General features: G+C 51.7%; 1 protein-coding gene across 1 annotated transcript; it reads right to left on the bottom strand.

Moving 5' to 3' along the window:
* Positions 1-6,619: 6,619 nt before the first annotated feature.
* SLC5A5 (solute carrier family 5 member 5) lies at positions 6,620-18,280 on the bottom strand. The gene is made up of 15 exons (XM_032867640.1): positions 17,897-18,280; positions 16,999-17,064; positions 16,576-16,627; positions 16,313-16,380; positions 15,167-15,321; positions 14,586-14,726; positions 14,371-14,500; positions 13,367-13,455; positions 12,529-12,641; positions 12,384-12,454; positions 11,914-12,000; positions 11,651-11,844; positions 9,379-9,503; positions 8,540-8,655; positions 6,620-7,451 (listed from the first exon to the last, which is right to left on the bottom strand). Exons 1-15 carry the CDS (start codon positions 18,251-18,253, stop codon positions 7,287-7,289), a joined length of 1,929 nt encoding a protein of 642 aa, XP_032723531.1. The 5' UTR covers positions 18,254-18,280; the 3' UTR covers positions 6,620-7,286.
* Between the last annotated feature and the right edge of the window lie 848 nt (positions 18,281-19,128).

The following is a 19,128-nucleotide window of genomic DNA, read 5'->3' as shown; positions in this document are numbered from 1 at the left end:
GCAAACACCCTGCACCTTTGTGTGGCTGGTGGTGGCCCCTGGAGGGGGGGGTGCTGGGACCACGCCTATCAGGGACTCAAAGCTGCTATTTGCTTTCTGGGGTTGACCCTTCCTCCCAGTCGCTGTAATCTCTGGGTCCCCTGCAGCCCTTCCACAACTGGGGTGTGATTTTTGACATGGAGAACAAAGGTAAAAGGAAACATAGATACAATTAATTTTTCTTAGAACTTGCAGCCCATCCACGAATACTTTTTTCTTTAAGATTTTGATTATTCATTTGAGAGAGAAAGAGCGCGAGCACACAAGCAGGAGGAAGACCAGAGGGAGAAGGAGAAGCAGACTCCTCCCCACACTGCCGAGCTGGGAGTCCGACGTGGGACTCGATCCCATGACCCTGGGTTCATCACCTGAGCTGAAGGCAGATGCTTAACCAACTGAGCCACCCAGGCACCCCCCTCACCCACAAATACTTGAGGCAAGCAGAGTGTAACCTTCCTCCAGGAACTCCCACTCTTACTGTTAATGTCTTGCTAGATGGAAACTTCCTTTATCTTTACCTCCCCCAACTCCAAAGTCTATAATCAATTGCTCGTCACAATTCCAGTGCAGCTCTGTCCGCCCACAGGTCCTATGCCTGTGCTATCATCAAATCACCTTTTTGCACCAAAAACGTTTCAAGGATTCTTTCCTGATCATTGGCTCATGAAACCCTGCTTCAAATCACATCATTTTCACCTTGCCCTGAGAGCAGACAACCTGGTGCCTCTTTCCCTACATCAAACATGGACTTCCACAAGCAACCCTGGCCTGGGGTCCCCTCAGAGCCTGCAGTCATCCTGGCAATGCCTTTGGTCATGGGCCAAAGCATTAGCACCCAGAACTATCCACCTCTTCAGAACACACACCTGTTTTTATGGACCAGGAAAGTGAAACTCCAAAGAGTAAGATGCCCAGGGTGCTTGGGTGACTCAGTCCTTGAGTATCTGCTTTGGGCTCAGGTCGTGGTCCCAGAGTCCTGGGATTGAGCCCTGCATTAGGCTCCCTGCTTGGCAGACAGCCTGCTTCTTCCTCTCCCACTCCCCCTATGCTTGTGTTCTCTCTCTCATTGTGTCTCTCTTTGTCAAATAAATAAATACAATCTTTAAAAAAAAACAAAGAGATGCTCATGCTTAGCTGTCTTAGTAGACAGCAGAGTTAGGATTTGAACTCAGCTCTGCCTGCCTCTATGTCCAGAGCCCTCGCCATCTCACTGGGGGTGGGCATAAAGAGGGGAAGGAAGAGGAACAGCAGGGGATTAGAATTGGCTTCGTGCTACCAGATGGATTTTGTTCTGAGAGCAATAGGGAGCTATGCAGGATATGTGAGCTAGGGAGGGAGGCTGGCTGTTAGATCCCTCAGGAGTCACGGGCAAGGTAGAGGCCAGAATGCAGGGAGGGGAGACCAAGGGGGCTAATTCAGAATCTGAGTAAAGAGGATCTGGGATCAATAGGTGTTGGAGGTGGGCAAGAGGAAGGCTTGTGCTGGTGCGTGGCTCCAGTTCAAACACCCTCATTCCCTAACACCTGTGAGTCCAGATCCCACCAACTCATTCATATTTCTCTGAAAATTGTGCTGGTATTTTTCTTGATTTTTTAAAAGATTTTATTTATTTGACACAGACAGAGAGAGAACACAAGCAGGGGGAGTAGTAGGCAGAGGGAGAGGGAGAAGCAGGCCTCTCCGCAGAGCAGGGAACCTGATGTGGGGCTCGATCCCAGGGCCCCGTGATCATGACCTGAGCCGAAGGCCGTTGCTTAACTAACTGAGCCACCTGGGGGCCTCAGATATTTTTCTTGATTTCATCAAACATGAAAGCTGTAGGGGGCCACAGATTTTCAGTATAAGCTTTCCAGAACAATTTGGCCTTTTACATTTAATATTGTGTGATGAAAAGGTAACAAGAAAAATCAAATTTTTTAAAAAAGAGATGAAAAGGTGAATCAGATTTATAATTACTGCCCAGGAAACATTTCTATTATTAACTCTTGAAAGGAAAAATAAATCTCAGAGCAACGAGAATATGATCCAGTATGCATTTAAAAGAAAAAAAGAAAAGAAAATCTTTCCCTCGCTCGATTTTTTTTTTTCTGTGATGTAGGAGGACTCTGTTGCTGGAGCAACAGTGAATCTGACCTGCTTTTTGACCTATTGGCAGGTCAGAATTTGGAGAGGTGATGTGGATGACCCAGAGAGGGACAGCATCTGGCTGCAGGTTGCACAGCAATTTCACTGAGATTCTATACTTTGGGTTGGTTTGGTGTGAGGTGAGCTGCCTCCTCAGGAGCTGCTGGTTTAGGGGGATCCCAGATTCCAGCCCCTGTCTGAGACCTGGCCCCAAGGAGGACAGGATATAAGGTGGATCCTTCATCCTTGGCCCCCTCGGCCCCAGCTGTGCCTGGAGTCAGCTAAGCCTGAAGCCGACACAAGTTGTGGACCTGAAGAGGAGATAGGTGGGGTCAGACCAGTGGAAACTTACCTGCTTCCCACCAGGTCCTGTCTTTTGCTCAGTCTGGCTTCTTGAAAACTCTCTCACAGCACTAGAACAACAAGAATATGGGGCCTCTGTTGGCCTCAGCTGCAGCTGCGAATGCCAAAATCAGCAGGGGAGACTGAGACAAGCCCGAGGCCCTAGGGTGTTGGGGTGGTGGGGTGCTTTGTGGCTGGCCCCTCTCCCCACTTAGTAGAATGAATCAACAGTTCTAAGGAATGGGGTTCTAGAAGGTAAGTGAACAGCAGAAGGTTTCCCTGGGTAGCAGGGTTACCTGGAGGAGGAGCAGTTCTGGGAAGGGGACTGGGGTGCTGCTGAGTTGAAGTCATCTGGTTAAGCTGTTGCAGATGTTCTGAGAGGCCCTCCCCCGCACCCTGTGGGAATCAGCTGAGAGGCAGGATAAGCAGATGCCAGGAAGGGGTCAGGAGCCTCGCTGCATAAAAAATGCTAAATAAAATATCAGCAAATTGAGTTCAGCTGCACTTTAAAGGACAACATACCAGGGGTATGCAGGTTTTTTTTTTTTTTTCCTTCCCCCAAAAGGCAAGGAAAGTTCAGCATCAGAAAGCCTCACTTACTCAATGAAGAGGTAAAAGGAGAAAAATACCAAATCATCATCTCACTGTGCTGGAAAAGCCTTGGATAGCATCCAGCAACCACTTCTGACTTTTTTTTTTTTAAGTTCTTAGTTAATGGGGACTAGGAGAAAATTAGTCTGATCAAAGATCATGATTGGAAAAAAAAAATCATCTGTATCGTATTGGATGGTGAAACAGTAAGGGGGACGTAGTCCAGGACGGGGCTGGAAAGCCCACAGTCATGGCTACTACTAAACACTGATTCAGAGGTGCTGGCCAATGTAATAACATAAGAAAAAGAATTGAGACCAGACGAGACTATTGTTGACAGAAAATCAGAAAGAGTAAACAAACAAAGTAGATAAAAACAATGAAGAGACTGAATGCAAGACCAATGTAGGTGAAACACAGGATTTTTTTTAAAGATTTTTAAGATTTATTTGAGAGAGAGAGAGAGAGAGATATCACAGGTAGCCAGAGAAGCAGATGGGAGTGGGGGGAAGCAGGCTCCCCACTGAGCAGAGAGCCCAATGCGGGGCTCGATCCCGGGACCCTGAGATCATGACCTGAGCTGAAGGCAGAGGCTTTAACCCACTGAGCCACCCAGGCGCCCCGAAACACAGGATTTTTAAGGCAAGAAAATTATTCTGTAGGATATGGTAATGGTGGAGACATGACATTGCACATTTGTCAAAACACACAGAATATACAACCCAAAGAGTAAACTGTAGACTTCAGTTAATAATAATGTACCAATACTCACTCATCAACTGTAACAAATATACCATACTAATGAAAGATGTGATGTTAATAATAGGGGAAACTGAGGCTGTAGGGGAGAGAGAAGTCTATGGAAGGTTTAAAAAAATTTTTTTTAAAGATTTTGTTTATTTATTTGAAAGAGAAGGAGAGAACTAGAGAAAGAGCACAAGCAGGGGGAAGAGCAGAGGGAGAGGGAGAAGCAGACACCCTGTTGAGCAGGCAACCCCAAAGCAGAGCTCAATCCCAGGAACCTGAGATCATGACTTGAGCTAAAGGCAGTCGCTCAGCCAACTGAACCAGCCAGGCGCCCCTATGGGAGCTTTCTAAACATTCTGCTCAGTGTTTCTATACTATAACTCTAAAACTGCTCTAAAAAATAAAATAAATTAATGAAAGAATAAATCGATAAAATAATTGCTAAAAAAGGTGCTTGCTCCTGAGTCACTGTTCAATAAACACTAACACGTCTAATATGGGTAAACCACATGGCACATAGTACAGGCTCAATGAATGTCAACTATTTTAAAATATTCTTCTAGGGGAGCCTGGGTGGCTCAGTTATTATCAGTTATTATTATCAGTTATTACCTTCGGCTCAGGTCATGATCCCAGGATCCTGGGATCAAGCCCTGCATGGGGGCGAGGGTGTCTCTGCTTGGCAGGAAGGCTGCTTCCCCCTCTCCCACTCCCCCTGCTTGTCTTCCCTCTCTCGTTGTGTCTCTCTCTGTCACATAAACAAAATCTTAAAAAAATAGTTAAAGCCATAATTTTTATGCTGTGCACATTTTACCACAAAAAAATGGATAATTTTGATAAATCAAAACTACAGATTCTGCTCTTCCAAAGACCATCTTTATTAACTGAAGAAGCAAGACACAAGCTGGGAGAAAATATTGGCAGTGCATAGGGCTAACAAAGAACTTGCATCCAAAATATATAAAGAATTCTTAGAGGTGCATGGGTGGCTCAGTCAGTTAAGCGACCAACTCTTAATTTTGGCTCAGGTCGTGATCTCAGAGTTCTAGGAATACAGCCCCTTGTCAGGCTAACCATTCAGCAGGGATTCTGTTTCTCTCCCTTTCCCTCCTCCTCTGCCCCTATCCCCTCACATATGTGCATGAGTTCTCTCTCTCTCTCTCTCTCTCTTTTTTAAAAGATTTTATTTATTTATTTATTTGAGAGAGATAGTGAGAGAGGGCACAGGGCAGGGGGAGCAGTAGAGGCAGAGGGAGAAGCAGATTCTGCGGAGCAAGGAGCCCGATGAGGGGCTCGATCCCAGGACCCTGAGATCATGACCTGAGCCGAAGGCAAACTCTTAACCAACTGAGCCCTCTAGGTGCCCAACTTCCTTCTTTTTCTCTATAAAGGAATGTTCCTCTCCTTTGTTCTCTAGACTCGGCTATGGTTTTGCCATAGCTTGCAAGTCCCTAATTGCAGTTCCACTGTCATTCCAGAATAAACCCATTTTGCCGGTAAAAGAACTGGCTGTTTTATTTTCAAGGCTGACATCGTGAGTGAATGAACAAACTGATTCGTCTGTACCATGGGATACTCTTCCCATTGATGATGGGACAACATGGTTGGATCCCTAAAACATCAGCCAGACAAGCCTTAGCCTCTCATGCCTCTTCTTACCACCAAGCTGGGCTCTTCTCTGAGCAAGCACCACTAACCACTGGAAAGCCTGCTTCCCATGTTACTCAGTCAATGACTGAAAATTTGCAACGGTCCCTTTTAAGTCTAAATCTAAAGGCCTCCTGAAAACAGCCAGAGGGCCAGGTCTCTGAGGGGTGGAGAGAGCCCAGATCCCGAGGTGTGTTCACTTCCTGGGCTGCCATAGCTTAAAATAATAGATATTTTTTTCTCTCCCAGCTCTGGATGCCAGAAATCTGAAATCAAGGTGTTGGTAGGCTGTACTCCTTCTGAAGGCTCCAAGAGAGAAACCCCCTCTTGCCTCTCTCCTGGCCTCTGCTGGGTCCAGCAATCCTTGCTGTCCCTTGCCTTGTAGATGTGTCAATCTCTCCCTCGGTATCCACATGGATTTCTCCCTGCGTGTGTGTCCTCTTTTCTTATGAGGACAGTCACTGAGTTGAGGGCTAACCCTCATCCAGTATGACCTTATTTTAATCTAAGTATATCTGCCAAGACTCTTCAAATAAGGTTACCTTCTGAGGTTCTGGGTCTTGAATTTGGGGAGGACCCTATTGAAGTGAGTACAGGTTGCTCCCTTGGGGACCCCAGGAGCTGCATGAGGTATGTGTACAGGTGTGAGTTCAATCAGCTCTCAAGGTCCCAGAGACCCCAAGGGACAAGTGCAGGGACAGTGTGGAGGCTGGCAGGGTCCAAGCAGAAAGGGCAGTGAGGAGGGGATGGTTCAAGTGCAGATCAGGAGAAGGAGAGAAGCTGTGTGCCAGGGAGGGCAGCACAAGGCGCCCCAAGGTGGTAATTCTCACCTTGCTCTGATGCTTACTCAGGCTTATCCACTCACAGTCTCGGGACAAGAGACACTGAGATTAGCACTCCCATCTGACCGAGGAGATCTGAGGCAACAGCCAGAACGATTTTTCAGACACCATAGAACATTAAGCATCAAAGTCCATTTATTTGATGTGCATGGATTAAATCTCTGCATCCAAAGTCAAGCGCATCCCCAGGACACGGCTTTGCCCACCTGTCTGACCCTGTCCACAGACCCTGTCTATTGCTGGTGACATGCTGACAACAGACCTTCAACATCATGGGGACATCTGTCCCTGCCCCAACCCGACTTGCTGTAACCTCAGGTAGATAAGATACGTAGTGTCCAGGATAAGAGGAAGATCAAGAATGTTATTTCTCCTTTATCTTCCCTTCTTGCTCCCAAGGTCAGGGGCCATGCGATGTCCGACCCTCCAAAGGGAGGAAAAGAGGGAGGCGGTGAAGGCGGAAGTGCTGGTGTCCCAATTCTCAATGAATCTCTGGTGTGCTCTGTGGCCTTGGTCAATTTGTTGCCCCTTTCCAGGCCTCAGTTTCCCCAACTGCGAGATGGGGTGCAGGGATCGGTGCCTGAGGACCTCCGAAATCCTTGCTAACATTCTAGAGAAGCACTGGAGACTTTCTCAGACTCTAATGCTGGGCCTGGAGTTTTCCCATGTTGTCCAGAGGGGACTTCGACATCTTTCTATTGTACATAGACAGAAATCTGGCTTCATTTTGGGGGAACAGGCAAGGGTGCAGCATCTAAGACTAGGGGCTGGCTGGAAGGGGGCTGGATAAAATGACCTCCCAAAGGTAGGGCTTCACCTCTTTCCATAGGGCAGGGATCTCAAACTCATTTGCATAAAGACACAGTCCAGCCAATTGGAGCCAGAGGCCGTTCTTCTGTGGCCTGGGAGGGCCTACACTGAGGTTCCATCCCAGGTGGCCAGTCCTCTGCTGGCTCAGAGGTCTGTCTCCGGAAGGTCCTGACCACGGTCATGTGTACTGTTGGGAGTCCAGGAGCCGGGTCCATTGACCTCCTTCTGCCCCAGGAAGAGCAGATGGTCCTCGTCAGTGGGCGGGAAGTCAGGAGGCCTCTTAGTTCCAGGGGGCAGTTCCTCAACACCCTGGAATGAAAAGTGAAGAAAGACACCATCAGAGACCCCATTCTGCTCTGTGTCAGCTCATCCCCCAGATGGGGTCACTGACAGCCTAAAAGTACAGAACCTGGGCAGGAGTTGCACAACTGTCCCCTTGGTCAGTGCATCAGCCAGTCCTATCCCTTCTGCCTCCAAAACCTCTACCCGCTTCTCTCCCCCAATGCCCACATCACCGATATTTCAGGCCATCAGTGCTTGCAAGGATGCCTGCCTCCCTCTCACTCTGACTTTCAGGCTGCTCCCCTTCAAGAAAATAAATATTTCGCCACAGCCACTGAAAGGAGCTTTCAAAACATTCTAGCCAAATCCCTTCCCTCTCCATACCTCCTCTTCTCAAGCTTCTGGCCTCAGCCTTTTCACCTGCTGTGCCCTCCATCCAGAATGCCCTTCCCCCAGATCTTCCTAGGGCTGGCTCTACCTCCTACCTCTTCCAAGAGGCCACCCTCATCACAGTACCCTGTTTCGCTGCCATTACCTGCTGAGAACTTAATTATTTCTCAGTTTAGCTTTTATCTGCTCCTCCTAGACAGTGGACATGAGCTCCAGCCCAGAGTAGGGCTGGGGACATAGCGAGTGTGTAAGAAATGAGAAAATGAAACAGGGATTCCAAAGCAGGGGCAGGTCTGGGTCAAGGACAGCATCTTCTGAATTCAGGGCATTTACAGAGCAACCACATGGCTTTGGGTGAATTTGGCCCACCCCCGGTCATGTTTCTTATTTAAGATTTTCTCTAAGTTGACTCACTTTTGAATTAAGTACTTTTATTTACAGAAGAGATTTTAAATCAATGTCTTAAAGGTAAACCGGTTTCACTTGCCACAGCCTGGAAGTAATCCAAGGAAATGAATAATATGAAATTCTATTCAGTCTTTTTTTTAAAGGGCTTAATAAAAAGTGTGGAAGACATGTCAACTCTCAAGCAAGCCTTTTTGCTGGAAGAGGTTGAGAAAGATGGTGATTCACCATGTTCCTCCCCTGACTTATGGCCATGCCCAGGGGATCAAAAATCACTTCACTGTCCCTCCCCTGCTCTGGGAGCCAGCCCTGTGACTGACCTTCCCCAAGCTGTCATCCAAGGTAGCCACTTCTTCTTTGGGGGCCACCGATGCTGTCTGCCGTGCAAGATCCCACCACAGGAGCCCAGGACTCAAGGTACTGCGCTTGGTGGGGCCTGAAGGGAAAGGGGGGTATTTAGTGAAGAGGTGATGGGAACTGGAGAGAGAGGGGAAAGGGAGCACTCTGATGGGTTCCAATCCCCAGATTCTCGTTAATGACCCACTGGGTACCCTGGCAAGCCTCTGCCCTTCTCTGGGTTTCAGTTTTCTCATCTACACAGTAAGGGGGTCTAATACATCGGTGGGTGGTTCATTATGGTTCATTATTTCCCCAGCATCTAGAATACTGTCTGGCACAGAGGACTCAAGAAAGCCCTGGTGAATGTAAAGTCTGAGACACAGGAAGCAAGAACGGGTATTGTGATCACTATCGATGTCTCCTGAAGTCTTCCCACTTCTCAAGTGACATTCAGAATCCCCGGATGGACACGGAGCCCCTGAGGTCCTGCCGAGAAGCTATTTCAGCACAATGGACAGCGCCTCGTGGCTCCCCATATCCTCTGGCAAGGACGTTTTGGAGGCGGGGGAGAGACTAGATAGGTAGGTAGAAGGGAGGAGGGGTAGCTCAGTTTTCTTCTGCCTTTGCAAAATGGGACCAGCCCTGCGAGGTGCAGGGTTTGTCCCGAAGGCGACACAGCAGAAAGGGTGCTGATGCATCAAGCACGTGGTGGCCATTTGGCTGACGGGAATGTCTTTTCTCTTCTTCCTGCCCCGTGGTGGGTCCTGGAGGCAGAGGGATCCACAAGGTGATCTCTGAGGAGGACATATGCACTGCTTACCTGTCAAGCAGCTGATGAGGGCTCCACATAGCACAGTGCTCAGCGTGCCGAGGGCACCATAGTAAAGGTAGGAAATGGCATAGAAGCTGTCAGCTAAGGCGGGTCGATCAAGGTCCATTTCATGGCTGGGGGTAGGAGAGGTGTGCATGAGTCCAAAAGCCACTCCCAGTTTGTTCATTTTCTCCCATTTCCATTGCCATGGCCTAGCACAATATTTCATCATTTCTCACTCAGATGTGTGCATTAGTCACTTCTCTTTCAATTAGTCACTTCTCTTCCTCTCAGGCTAACACACTCCCACCATAGGTATTCTATACACACAACCAGAGGGAGCATTACTGAAATGTAACTCAGATTACCTCCTGCCACTGCTCACCACTCTCCATGGCTCCGTATTACCTTCAGAATCTACCCAAATCAAACTCTTAGACGAAAACATTAGGTGTGCATCTTTATGAACTTGGATTTGGTAACAGTTTCTTAGATGTGACCCCAAAAGCACAAGCAGCCCAAGAAAACAGAGATAAATTGGACTCCTGTGCATCAAAGGACACAATAAAGAGAATGAAAAGACAATCCAGAGTGGAAGAAAATATTTGCAAATCATACATCTGATGAGGATCTAGTATGCAGAATACATAAAGATTTAAAGAACATACAAATTAGAACTCAACAATAAAAAAACAAATGAGCCAGTTTAAAAAAAAATGGGCAAAATGGGTTTGGATAGACATTTCTCAAAAAAAAAAAAAAAAAAAAAAGGTATAGAGGCTCAGTGGGTTAAACATCTGCCTTCAGCTCAGATGATGATCTCCAGGGTCCTGGGATCAAGCCCCACGTTGGGCTCCCAGCTCTGCAGGGAGCCTGCTTCTCCTTCTCCCTCTGTTTTTCCACCCCCACTCGTGCTCTTCCACTCACTCTGCTCTCTCAAATAAATAAATAAAACTTAAAAAAGTGTTTAAAAAATAACTTAAAAAGAATGTCTATGTGATCCAGTATTTCCACTCCTAGGTATAGACCAAGAGAAATGAAACCAGATGTCCCCACCAAAACTTGCACACAAATGTTCATAGCAGCACTGCTCACAGTAGCCAAAAAGTGGACACAACGAGTTGTCCAAGGGATGTATGGATAAACAAAATGTGAGCCATCCACACAGGAATATTAAAAAGGAATCAAGGAATTGATTAAAAAAGGAATCAAGCCCTCATATGTGTTACAATGTGGATAAACCTCGAAAACATCAAAAACAAAACAAAAATTTTGAAAACATCACTGAGTGAAAAAAGCCAGATGAAACAGGCTGTCTATCGTATAATTCCATTTATAAGAAGTGTCCAGACAAGCAAATCCATAGCAACAGAAATCGGATTAGTGGCTCCCAGAAGCTGGAGGGAGAGCAACTGCTCATGGGGATGGGGGTTCCTTGTGAGGTGATGAAAATGTTCTTGGGTTAATGGTGATGGTTGTGTAACCTTGTGAATGTGAATCCACTAAAACCACTTTTAAATGGTTCATTTTATGGTCTGTAAATTATATCCAGAGTGGAAGAAAATATTTGCAAATCATACATCTGATGAGGATCTAGTATGCAGAATACATAAAGATTTAAAGAACATACAAATTAGAACTCAACAATAAAAAAACAAATGAGCCAGTTTAAAAAAAAATGAGCAGGGGTGCCTGGGTGGCTCAGTGGGTTAAGCCTCTGCCTTCGGCTCAGGTCATGATCTCAGGGTCCTGGGATCGAGCTCTCTGCTCGGCAGGGAGCCTGCTTCTCCCTCTCTCTCTCTGCCTGCCTCTCTGCCTACTTGTGATCTCTCTCTGTCAAATAAATAAATAAAATCTTTAAAAAAAAAATGGGCAAAGGGTTTGGATAGACATTTCTCAAAAAAAAAAAAAGGTATAGAGGCTCAGTGGGTTAAACATCTGCCTTCTCAATAGTAATATCTCAATAGTAATAATAATAAAATAAAATAATAAATAAATAAATAATAAAAATAAATAAATAAATAAATAAATAATAAAAATAAAGAATCAGACCACATTCTTCTGCCTGAACCTAATCTATCCTTTCTTGGCCCACTAAATACACCCCATCCTCTCTATCATTGGAATGTACTAAACTGAACCCGACCCCAAGACCTTTGCACTTGCCCTTCTCTCCACTGGGAATGCCTTCCTTCACTGTCCCAAGAGCACATTCCTCCTTTTCATTCAGACTCAGTTTAAGAGCCCCCCTCCCCCACCGCACCCTCTCAGGCCAGCTCACCTGGTGTTCCTGCTGGAGGTGTTGGTGGCAAGGAGCTGGCCCAAGAATTCAGAGGCGTTGGCTGAGGGCATGACACAGCCGTCAGCTGATGACGGCAGGACTCCCAAGGACTGGGTGCTGGGCGGGTACAGAGTGGCACCCACAGCCACCCACAGTGAAAGCGCCATGCCAGTGGCCAGCCCGGAGAGGACACCCTGGGGGCAGAGTCTAGGTCAGGGGAGAGAGGTCTTTTGCCCTCCCAACCCCTAGCTGCCCCCACTCACCGGAGTGTTGCAGGCAGGAAGAAACATCCCCAGAATGAAGGCTCCAAGGAGGGGGCCACTGATGACTCCCATGACGGTGAAGGAGCCCTGCGAGAGGGGGTAAGGGAGGGGGAGCTGAGGGCAGAACAATCCCACCTCTCCTGGCTTCAGTTTGCTTGCTGGGAAAGCAAGACCTGAGGAATTCCACTGTGGACCTTGAGACCCGTGCTTGTTTCCCTAAAGGGGATGGGACTCCCTGTTCCTGCCTCTCTCCCCTGTGTTGGATAAATTCTGGTCCCACCTCCAAGCCACTCCCCCCACCCCACCTCCCACTGCCACTGCCACCAGCCAGGTGACTGCAGAAAGTTATCAGGCGGGTGGCATCAGACCAGTTCTGCCGTGAAAAGTAGGACCCTTTCTGGGTTTCAGTTCAAAGCAGAACCGTGCCCTGCTTCCTGTGGCGATGGGGTGGGTCAGGGAGGGACGCTTACCTGGAGGACACCTCCCCCCAGCAGCGAGGACAGAGCCGCCACGGTGAGACAGGCTGAGCCATAGATGAGGGCTGTGGCAGATAGGGGGCAGCATGGTCAGCGGAGAGAGGCCGCCCTGCCCCCCCATCAGGTTCCCCCAACTCACAGAGCCCCTTGGAGATCATCACGAGTCTCCGGGGTGCGAGGCTCGGCAGCCGAGGTTTGATGAGGTCCTCCACAGTGACTGCGGCCATGGCGTTGATGCTGGTGGAGGCAGTGCTGAGCATAGGGTGGGGAGGGTGGTCAACAGGCCTCATCAAGGGACTGGCCACACCCCTCTCTGGGGTTCACCTGCTGGGGGAGGCCCCAGCTGCTCATACCATCTGACCTAGCTCAAGGGCAGAGGCATGGGTAACAGACAGAATTCCTCAAGAGTGGAGGAGATGTCCACCATCCCCCATCCATGCCCCAAGCCCTAAGACACCCCCACGGGAGCAAAGACACCCCTGACCAAGGACATGAATGGCACAAGTTCTCATTACACAGCAATCATAGGCTGCTGCTGAGAACTGCATGGGACCCTGGTCACAGCAAGAGCAGGGATGAGCCAGAAGTCGCAGAATATTTGGAATGTGAGGCCCCTGAGGCAGAAGTGGGGTACCACTCAGTCACAGCTGTGCCCTGGGACTCAGAATGGCAGTAGAGGCCACATATGTATATAGTAGGTGCTCAGTACGTGCTCAATAACATTTGTTTGGGGGCCAAAAGAAGGAAAGAAAGAAGGGAGAGAGGAGACAGGTGAGGCCCTGCCAGGTGATAAGAAGGTGAAAACCCCACAGCTGGGGTCCTTGTCCTCAGGGCATGCCTTCTGCTAGGGCCCCCCCTTCTGCTGGGGCCCCCCTGAGCTGCCCACTGGGGACCAAGCAGAAACTGTAAATGATGGACATGCCCAGAACATTCTATCCCACAGGGGGACAGCCGGGTGAGCAAGGAGGGCTGCTCACCTGAGGGTGCCACTGTAGGCACAGGCCAGAAAGAGCCCAGGGACTCCAGGCAGGTCCTCGAAGATGTCCAGCACCAGCAAGGGCATGTACTGGGTAGGTGGGTGGGCGGGGGGGGAGTTGGCGTCCAGGACAGCAGCACCCCAAGGACAAGGGATTCTGTCTGTCCTCACACTGCATGTCTCCAGGGCCCAGTGCAGACCGGGCTCACAGCAGGCACTGAGTGTGTGTTTGCTGATTGACTGTGTGCCCCGAAGGACAGTCACTGAGCCCCACCACGCACAGAGCCCTGGGATCCCAGTGAGGCAGAGTTCCACGTTATCTCTGCTTTACTGATGAGGACAGTAAGACTAATAGGTGCGGCCCTTGGCTGAGGTTGCACAGTCAGGCAGTCTAGGAGCTGACCCCAGCAGAGGACAGCAGATGGGACAGCCTTCCATTTTCTGCCAATTCTGAACAGACTCTGAACCAGGCAGACCTCCTGCCCCAGTGCTGCGGCTGACTCACCTGTTGACCTCAGACAGTTGGTTCCCACCCATTCCAGCCCCAGTTTGCTCATCTGTAAAGTGAGGGCCATGACAGCCTTGGCCTCATCACATGCTGAAAGATTTTATGGGAGACTGTGAAGGGAACAGCATGAGGAACAGAGTAGGCACTTGTGGCATGAGAGCTGATGATTATTATAATCAACACCATCATTTCATGCTGAACCATGATCCCATCTCCTCCTTAATATCCCTCAGGGAGTCTCTGACTCTAAATCTGAATGTGCCCGTCCCCTGCACACTCCCTCCCCCCATGGCTCCCCATTGCCTCCCAGACTTGTTCTTCCCCTCTCCTTCCAGATCCTTCTCTGAGCCAAGCTCTTTGCTGCCCCTGGACCTCTGCACAGGCTGTTCTCTCTTCTAGATGCTATTCCACCCTTGCCTGGAGAGGTTCATCCATACGGCAGTTCAGAGTGGGGGTGGGGAAGGCAGGAGTGGCCTACGAGCCTCGGCCAGACTTACCTGGTCAGGGGCGGAGATGCGCCCTGCAAGGAGAGGGTCACAGTCTACATAGATCGTGAACATGATGATACCACAGCCAGCAGCGCTGAACACGATCAGGAACAGGCCCAGCTGGTTGATGAGCAAGGCCCTGCGGGGGAGGCACAGCCTCAGGCTGGGTGGGGGGTTGGCAGCTGGTCCCAGAGGCCCCCACCCCGCACCTCCTAAACACTCACAGCTTGGCCTGCTTCTCCGTGCGACAGGCCACATAGCGTTGCACCTGTGCTTGGTTCACGCCATACATTGAGAGCCACACCAACGTGCCGCCTACTATAAAAGTCCAGAATGTGTAGCGGCTCCGCGGGTCCAGGTCAAAGCTGGATAACGGAGGGACAAGACAGCCATATGGGAACACCACATTAACTTTACGCTCCCAAGGGCCCCAGATGTCCATTCTGAACCTTATGGGCCTTGAGGGGACTTTTGGGGCAGGTTTTGAAGTGTATGAGTAGGAGTTTGCCAGATTGAAAATTTTGTTTACTGAGTCGTCCATGTATGCATTCAAAAACCTCTCGGTGCCCAGCTGTGACCTCGGGGAGCCATCAGTGTCCACTCTGGGCTGGGGGACATGGTGGGACAGATGGAGGGATGGGGGCTAGGGCAGTCTAGAGAAGGGAGGCAAATGTTTGGTCTGTGGAGAGTCTGGGAAGGGAAGCAGGGAGGACTTCCTGGAGGAGGAGGCACTGGTTGGCTTCTCCCAGGGCAAAGGGATGTCACCTCCACCTCTTTGCAGTACCCTCTCTACAATTTTACTCACTCCATCAGGTTCATCCGGGAGTGGTTCTGGGCAATCTCAAATACGTTCCTGGGCCCACCCACCAGCACGATCCCACGGGCCAGGACAACCCAGAAGCCGGTTAGCATCACCACGACCTGGAACACATCAGTCCAGACCACAGCCTTCATGCCGCCCTGCAAGACGTGACAGATGGGGAGGCAGGGGTTCAGACAGGAATCTGTCTGAGGCCAACCCAGTTTGGCTTTCAACAGTGGCTGCGACTGATGCCTCTCTCTGTCTGTTTCCTCATCTGGAAAATGGTGTTGTGAGGATTCAGTTAGTTCATGTGAAGAAAATCTTTGCCACGGCACCTAGCACGTACAAGTTCAGTGAGTGAATAAGTGTTGGCTGCCCCCATTATCATTACTTCTACTACCATTATTCTTAGCTATAGATTTTACCCTTCAGCCTCTGCCTTCCCATGTGAGCCCCTGGATATGCCTTTGGAGAAGCCCCTTCTCCTTCAAAGGCCATTCATGGGAAGCCAATCTACTCCCAGCTCCAAAACTAGTCAATCAAAATATCTTCCCCAGCCCCCCAAAACTTCTGTGATTGGCTCATCCAATCACAGCACGCAAGTCGGGGCCAGCCAACCGGAACCCTCCTGGGACTTGTGCCAGTCCATCCTGAAATAGGAACTTACTTTCTGAGCCGATGGGACCCCAAGAGATGGGAGAGGGGCCCACAGGATGCTGTTGTAGCCCCTGGATCCAGCCAGTCCTGAAGCTAGGCTATGCCTGGACTCTCAGCAACAAGACTTTCTTTTTCTTTCTCTCTCTCTTTTTTTTTTTTTTTTAATTTGACAGAGATCACAAGTAGGGAGGGAGGCAGGCATGAGAGAGGGGGGAAGCAGGCTCCCCACTGAGCAGAGAGCCCGATGTGGGGCTCGATCCCAGGACCCTGAGATCATGACCTGAGCTGAAGGCAGAGGCTTAACCCACTGAGCCACCCAGGCGCCTCAGCAACAAGCCTTTCAAATGACTTGTTATTAAGATAAGGAAACAGAGGCCCAGCTGGGATGCAGGCTTCCTCAGCAGGAAGGGAAAATAAGGAGTGGATGATGGCTTCAGGGTGTCCCCCACCCAGTGCGCATGGACCCCCACGTGGAGTGGGGGTGTCACTCACCACAGTCGTGTAGAAGGTACAGATGGCTCCAGTGGACAGGAGCGATGCCCAGATGTCCAACCCGGTCACTGTGCAAGGAAACCGCCCCCCATTAGGCATCCAGGTAGGGTGCAAACTTGGCCCCTAGTATCTAAGGTCCTCATCTCTCCGGGATTCTTCCCTCCCCGAGTCTCTCCCGGCTCTGTCCCTCCCCTCTCCTTCGGTCTCGTCTCAAAGCCTTTGCTCTCTCCGGGTCACCCTCCCTAGATCTCCCAGAGTCAAACCTTGATTCAGGATGAGCGCGGGGGCGTAGATCACAATGCCTGTATACAGCATCTACGGGTGGAGAGCCGGGACCAGGTGAGGCCCGCGGAGGACGGGGGAGGAGGAAGGAGGGAATAGTGGTGGCGGAGCTTGTGGCGTCGGATGAGTAGGGGGAATCCCACACAGGGTGGGGTGTGGTCAAGCCGGGGGCATGCGGGGCGGGCCTTCGGGCCAAACCTCCAGAACTGGCCGCAGGGGGCGGGGCCAGAAAGCTTGAGGCTGGGCCTGGGAAGGGCGTTGCAGGATGGGGGTTGGGGGGAAATTACGGGGCGGGGTCGTGACGGATGGGGGCAGGCTGTGGGCGGGGCCGACGAAGACCAGGACCCAGGCAAAAGGGATCCGAGCGCGACCCTGAGGGCGAGGGCGGGGCCGGGGCCACTCACTGTAGCTACCAGGTACTGCAGGGTCCCGCAGAACCGCACGCTGCGGCTGAAGCGCTGCTCCAGGTACTGCAAGGAGGAGCCGAGGCTCGTGGTCACCTGGACAGGTCCTACCCAGGAGATCGAGGCCTCTGGGGTGCTTCACCCGCCCTCGTGGCTTCTGCCCTCCCTCCGGAGGCCAACTTCTCTCTCCACTCTTGCCCGTGGAGCGGGGGGGGGGGGGGGGGGGGGGGGGGGGGAAGCCTCAGATTCCGACCAGTGTGCACACACCTGTGCACACGCGCCATCTCCGCTCCTGGGCACACAAAGTGTGCCCAGGAAGACGGATCAATCAAAGGCGCACGTTCCTCCGCCCCCACTGGTGGCTAATTGGTCCCCGGGGCGGCGCCGCTCTGCGTCAACAAGCGGACTATACAGAGCCTGTGGCCAGTTGTCATTGGTGGCCCACTGTATACCGGTCACGATTTTAATCACTTTACCGCCTGCCCTGGAGGGAAGTCCTCTTATTAGACCAGTTTGTCACTTGAGAAGCCGGAACAGAGTAAGCGGGGAAGTCGGGTCTCGAACCGTCGGCCCATTGTCCGGCGATCGCTCGGGTGTGCGCACGCCCGAGCATGTGGGGGGCAGGTTTGTGCCTGTCCGCACTTGGTGCACACCTGGCTCCGCCTTGCGCGGGCTTCCACCGAGGAGAACCAGGACGGCGGCTCCTCTTCCTCCTTCCTGCCCCTCACTCCGCTGCCTAGGGCTACTTCCCAGAACCCTCCTCACCCGTCCGCCGCGTTAAAGCCCCAAAGAGCCCGCCTACGGCCCCCTGTACAGCTTGTCAAAGCCCCAGGACCTCCCCGTCACAACCCTGCGTTCTCAGCCAGGCAGGTCCTGCCTCCGGGCCTCTGCCTGGTACCTGGTAGGTGCTGGTGAGGCCCAGGCGGTAGAAGACCGGCATGAAGAGGAAGGCGGTGAGCAGGGAGTTGAGCAACTGTCCCAGGCACATCCAGAGGAACTTGAAGCCATAGCGGTAGGCCTCGGCTGGCACGCCCAGCACCTGCACCGCCGACATGAAGCTGGCGGCCAGCGAGAGGCCAACGGGCAGGGCGGCCAGGCGCCGGCCCCCGGTGAAGAAGTCCTCAGCGCTGCGCTGCCCGCCCCGCGCCAGCCCGACCCACAGCCCGATGCCCGTGGACACCAGCAGCATGAGGGCGAAGACCGCGTAATCCCAGGCTCCGAACGTGGCCAGCGCTCCTGCCTCGACGATGGCCATCAGGTGCAGGTGCGGGGGCCAAGGACGTCCTCGGCCTTTCCAGCCACGCGCGCGTGTCCCCCCCGCAACCCCCGCAACCCCCGGGTAAGGGAAACTGGCGGCGACTGAGGAGGCAGGGCTGCGTGGAGACGGGAGGATGCTGGGCCTCTGCAGCGAGGCCCCACACCTGTCTCCTTGGGCCCTTGGAGGGAGGCAGCGAAAGCGACTTGGGCCGGGGCTCCCTGGGCAAGGAATCTCTGGGTCCTCGCTGCGGTCGGCTGCCTCCCTGTCCCTCCTCTTCGTCTACGCGTCTGCTTCTGCCGTTTGTCTGTCGGCGCACCTCGTTCCCGCTCGGCAAGGCTGGCCCTGACAGCGGTGTGTCCACCGCCCAGCCGTCGGTCCCGTTCCCTGGGAGCCGTGCTCTGCGCTGACGGCTGGAGATCTCCGTGGGGCTTTAAAGGGGTGGCTCCCGACGACCGGCTGTGGATTTATTGGGCTCCCGGGTCCATGAAAGCCCGCCCCTGGAGTTGGGGGCGGGCAGGACCCGCACCCTTTCCGCCCAGGACTGGTCAGATAGGCCAAGGCCGGCCACGTGGGTGGCTGCTGGGGGTGGGGGTGGGGTGCGGCTCTCAAATACCCCGTCTTACTTCGGTGGCACTATCCCTTCACCCCAAGCTGTTCATGTCTCCCGTTGACAGGTGGGGGACTGAGGCTCTGGGAAGGCATGTCACACTCACCTGAGGCCACACGACTGGTAGCTGTGGCTTCAGGAGTCAAATCCCCACTGTGCTTTTGTACCTTAAGGGAAGGGGAGCTCACTCTCCCACAAACCAGGGGTTCCTTTTCTGGGTTGCCCTGCCGCTTGAGGAAAACTTGTTCTGCTTGAACCCTTCCCC

The sequence above is a fragment of the Lontra canadensis genome, unplaced genomic scaffold (genome assembly GCF_010015895.1).
Source record: "Lontra canadensis isolate GAN:19392208 unplaced genomic scaffold, GSC_riverotter_1.0 scaffold35, whole genome shotgun sequence".
In the NCBI taxonomy this organism is placed as follows: domain Eukaryota; kingdom Metazoa; phylum Chordata; class Mammalia; order Carnivora; family Mustelidae; genus Lontra; species Lontra canadensis.
This window is presented reverse-complemented; position numbering and strand designations above follow the sequence as displayed.

What these genes read in the sequence shown, in the direction of transcription:
- SLC5A5 (XM_032867640.1), bottom strand. Translation starts at nt 18,253, where the DNA reads ATGGCCATCGTCGAGGCAGGAGCGCTGGCCACGTTCGGAGCCTGGGAT. An exon ending in ACGGAGAAGCAGGCCAAGCT is followed by an intron (nt 14,501 to 14,585) that starts GTGAGTGTTTAG and finishes CCTCCCCCGCAG; the next exon opens with GGCCTTGCTCATCAACCAGC. An exon ending in CCTCATCAGCTGCTTGACAG is followed by an intron (nt 8,656 to 9,378) that starts GTAAGCAGTGCA and finishes CTTTCCCTTCAG; the next exon opens with GCCCCACCAAGCGCAGTACC.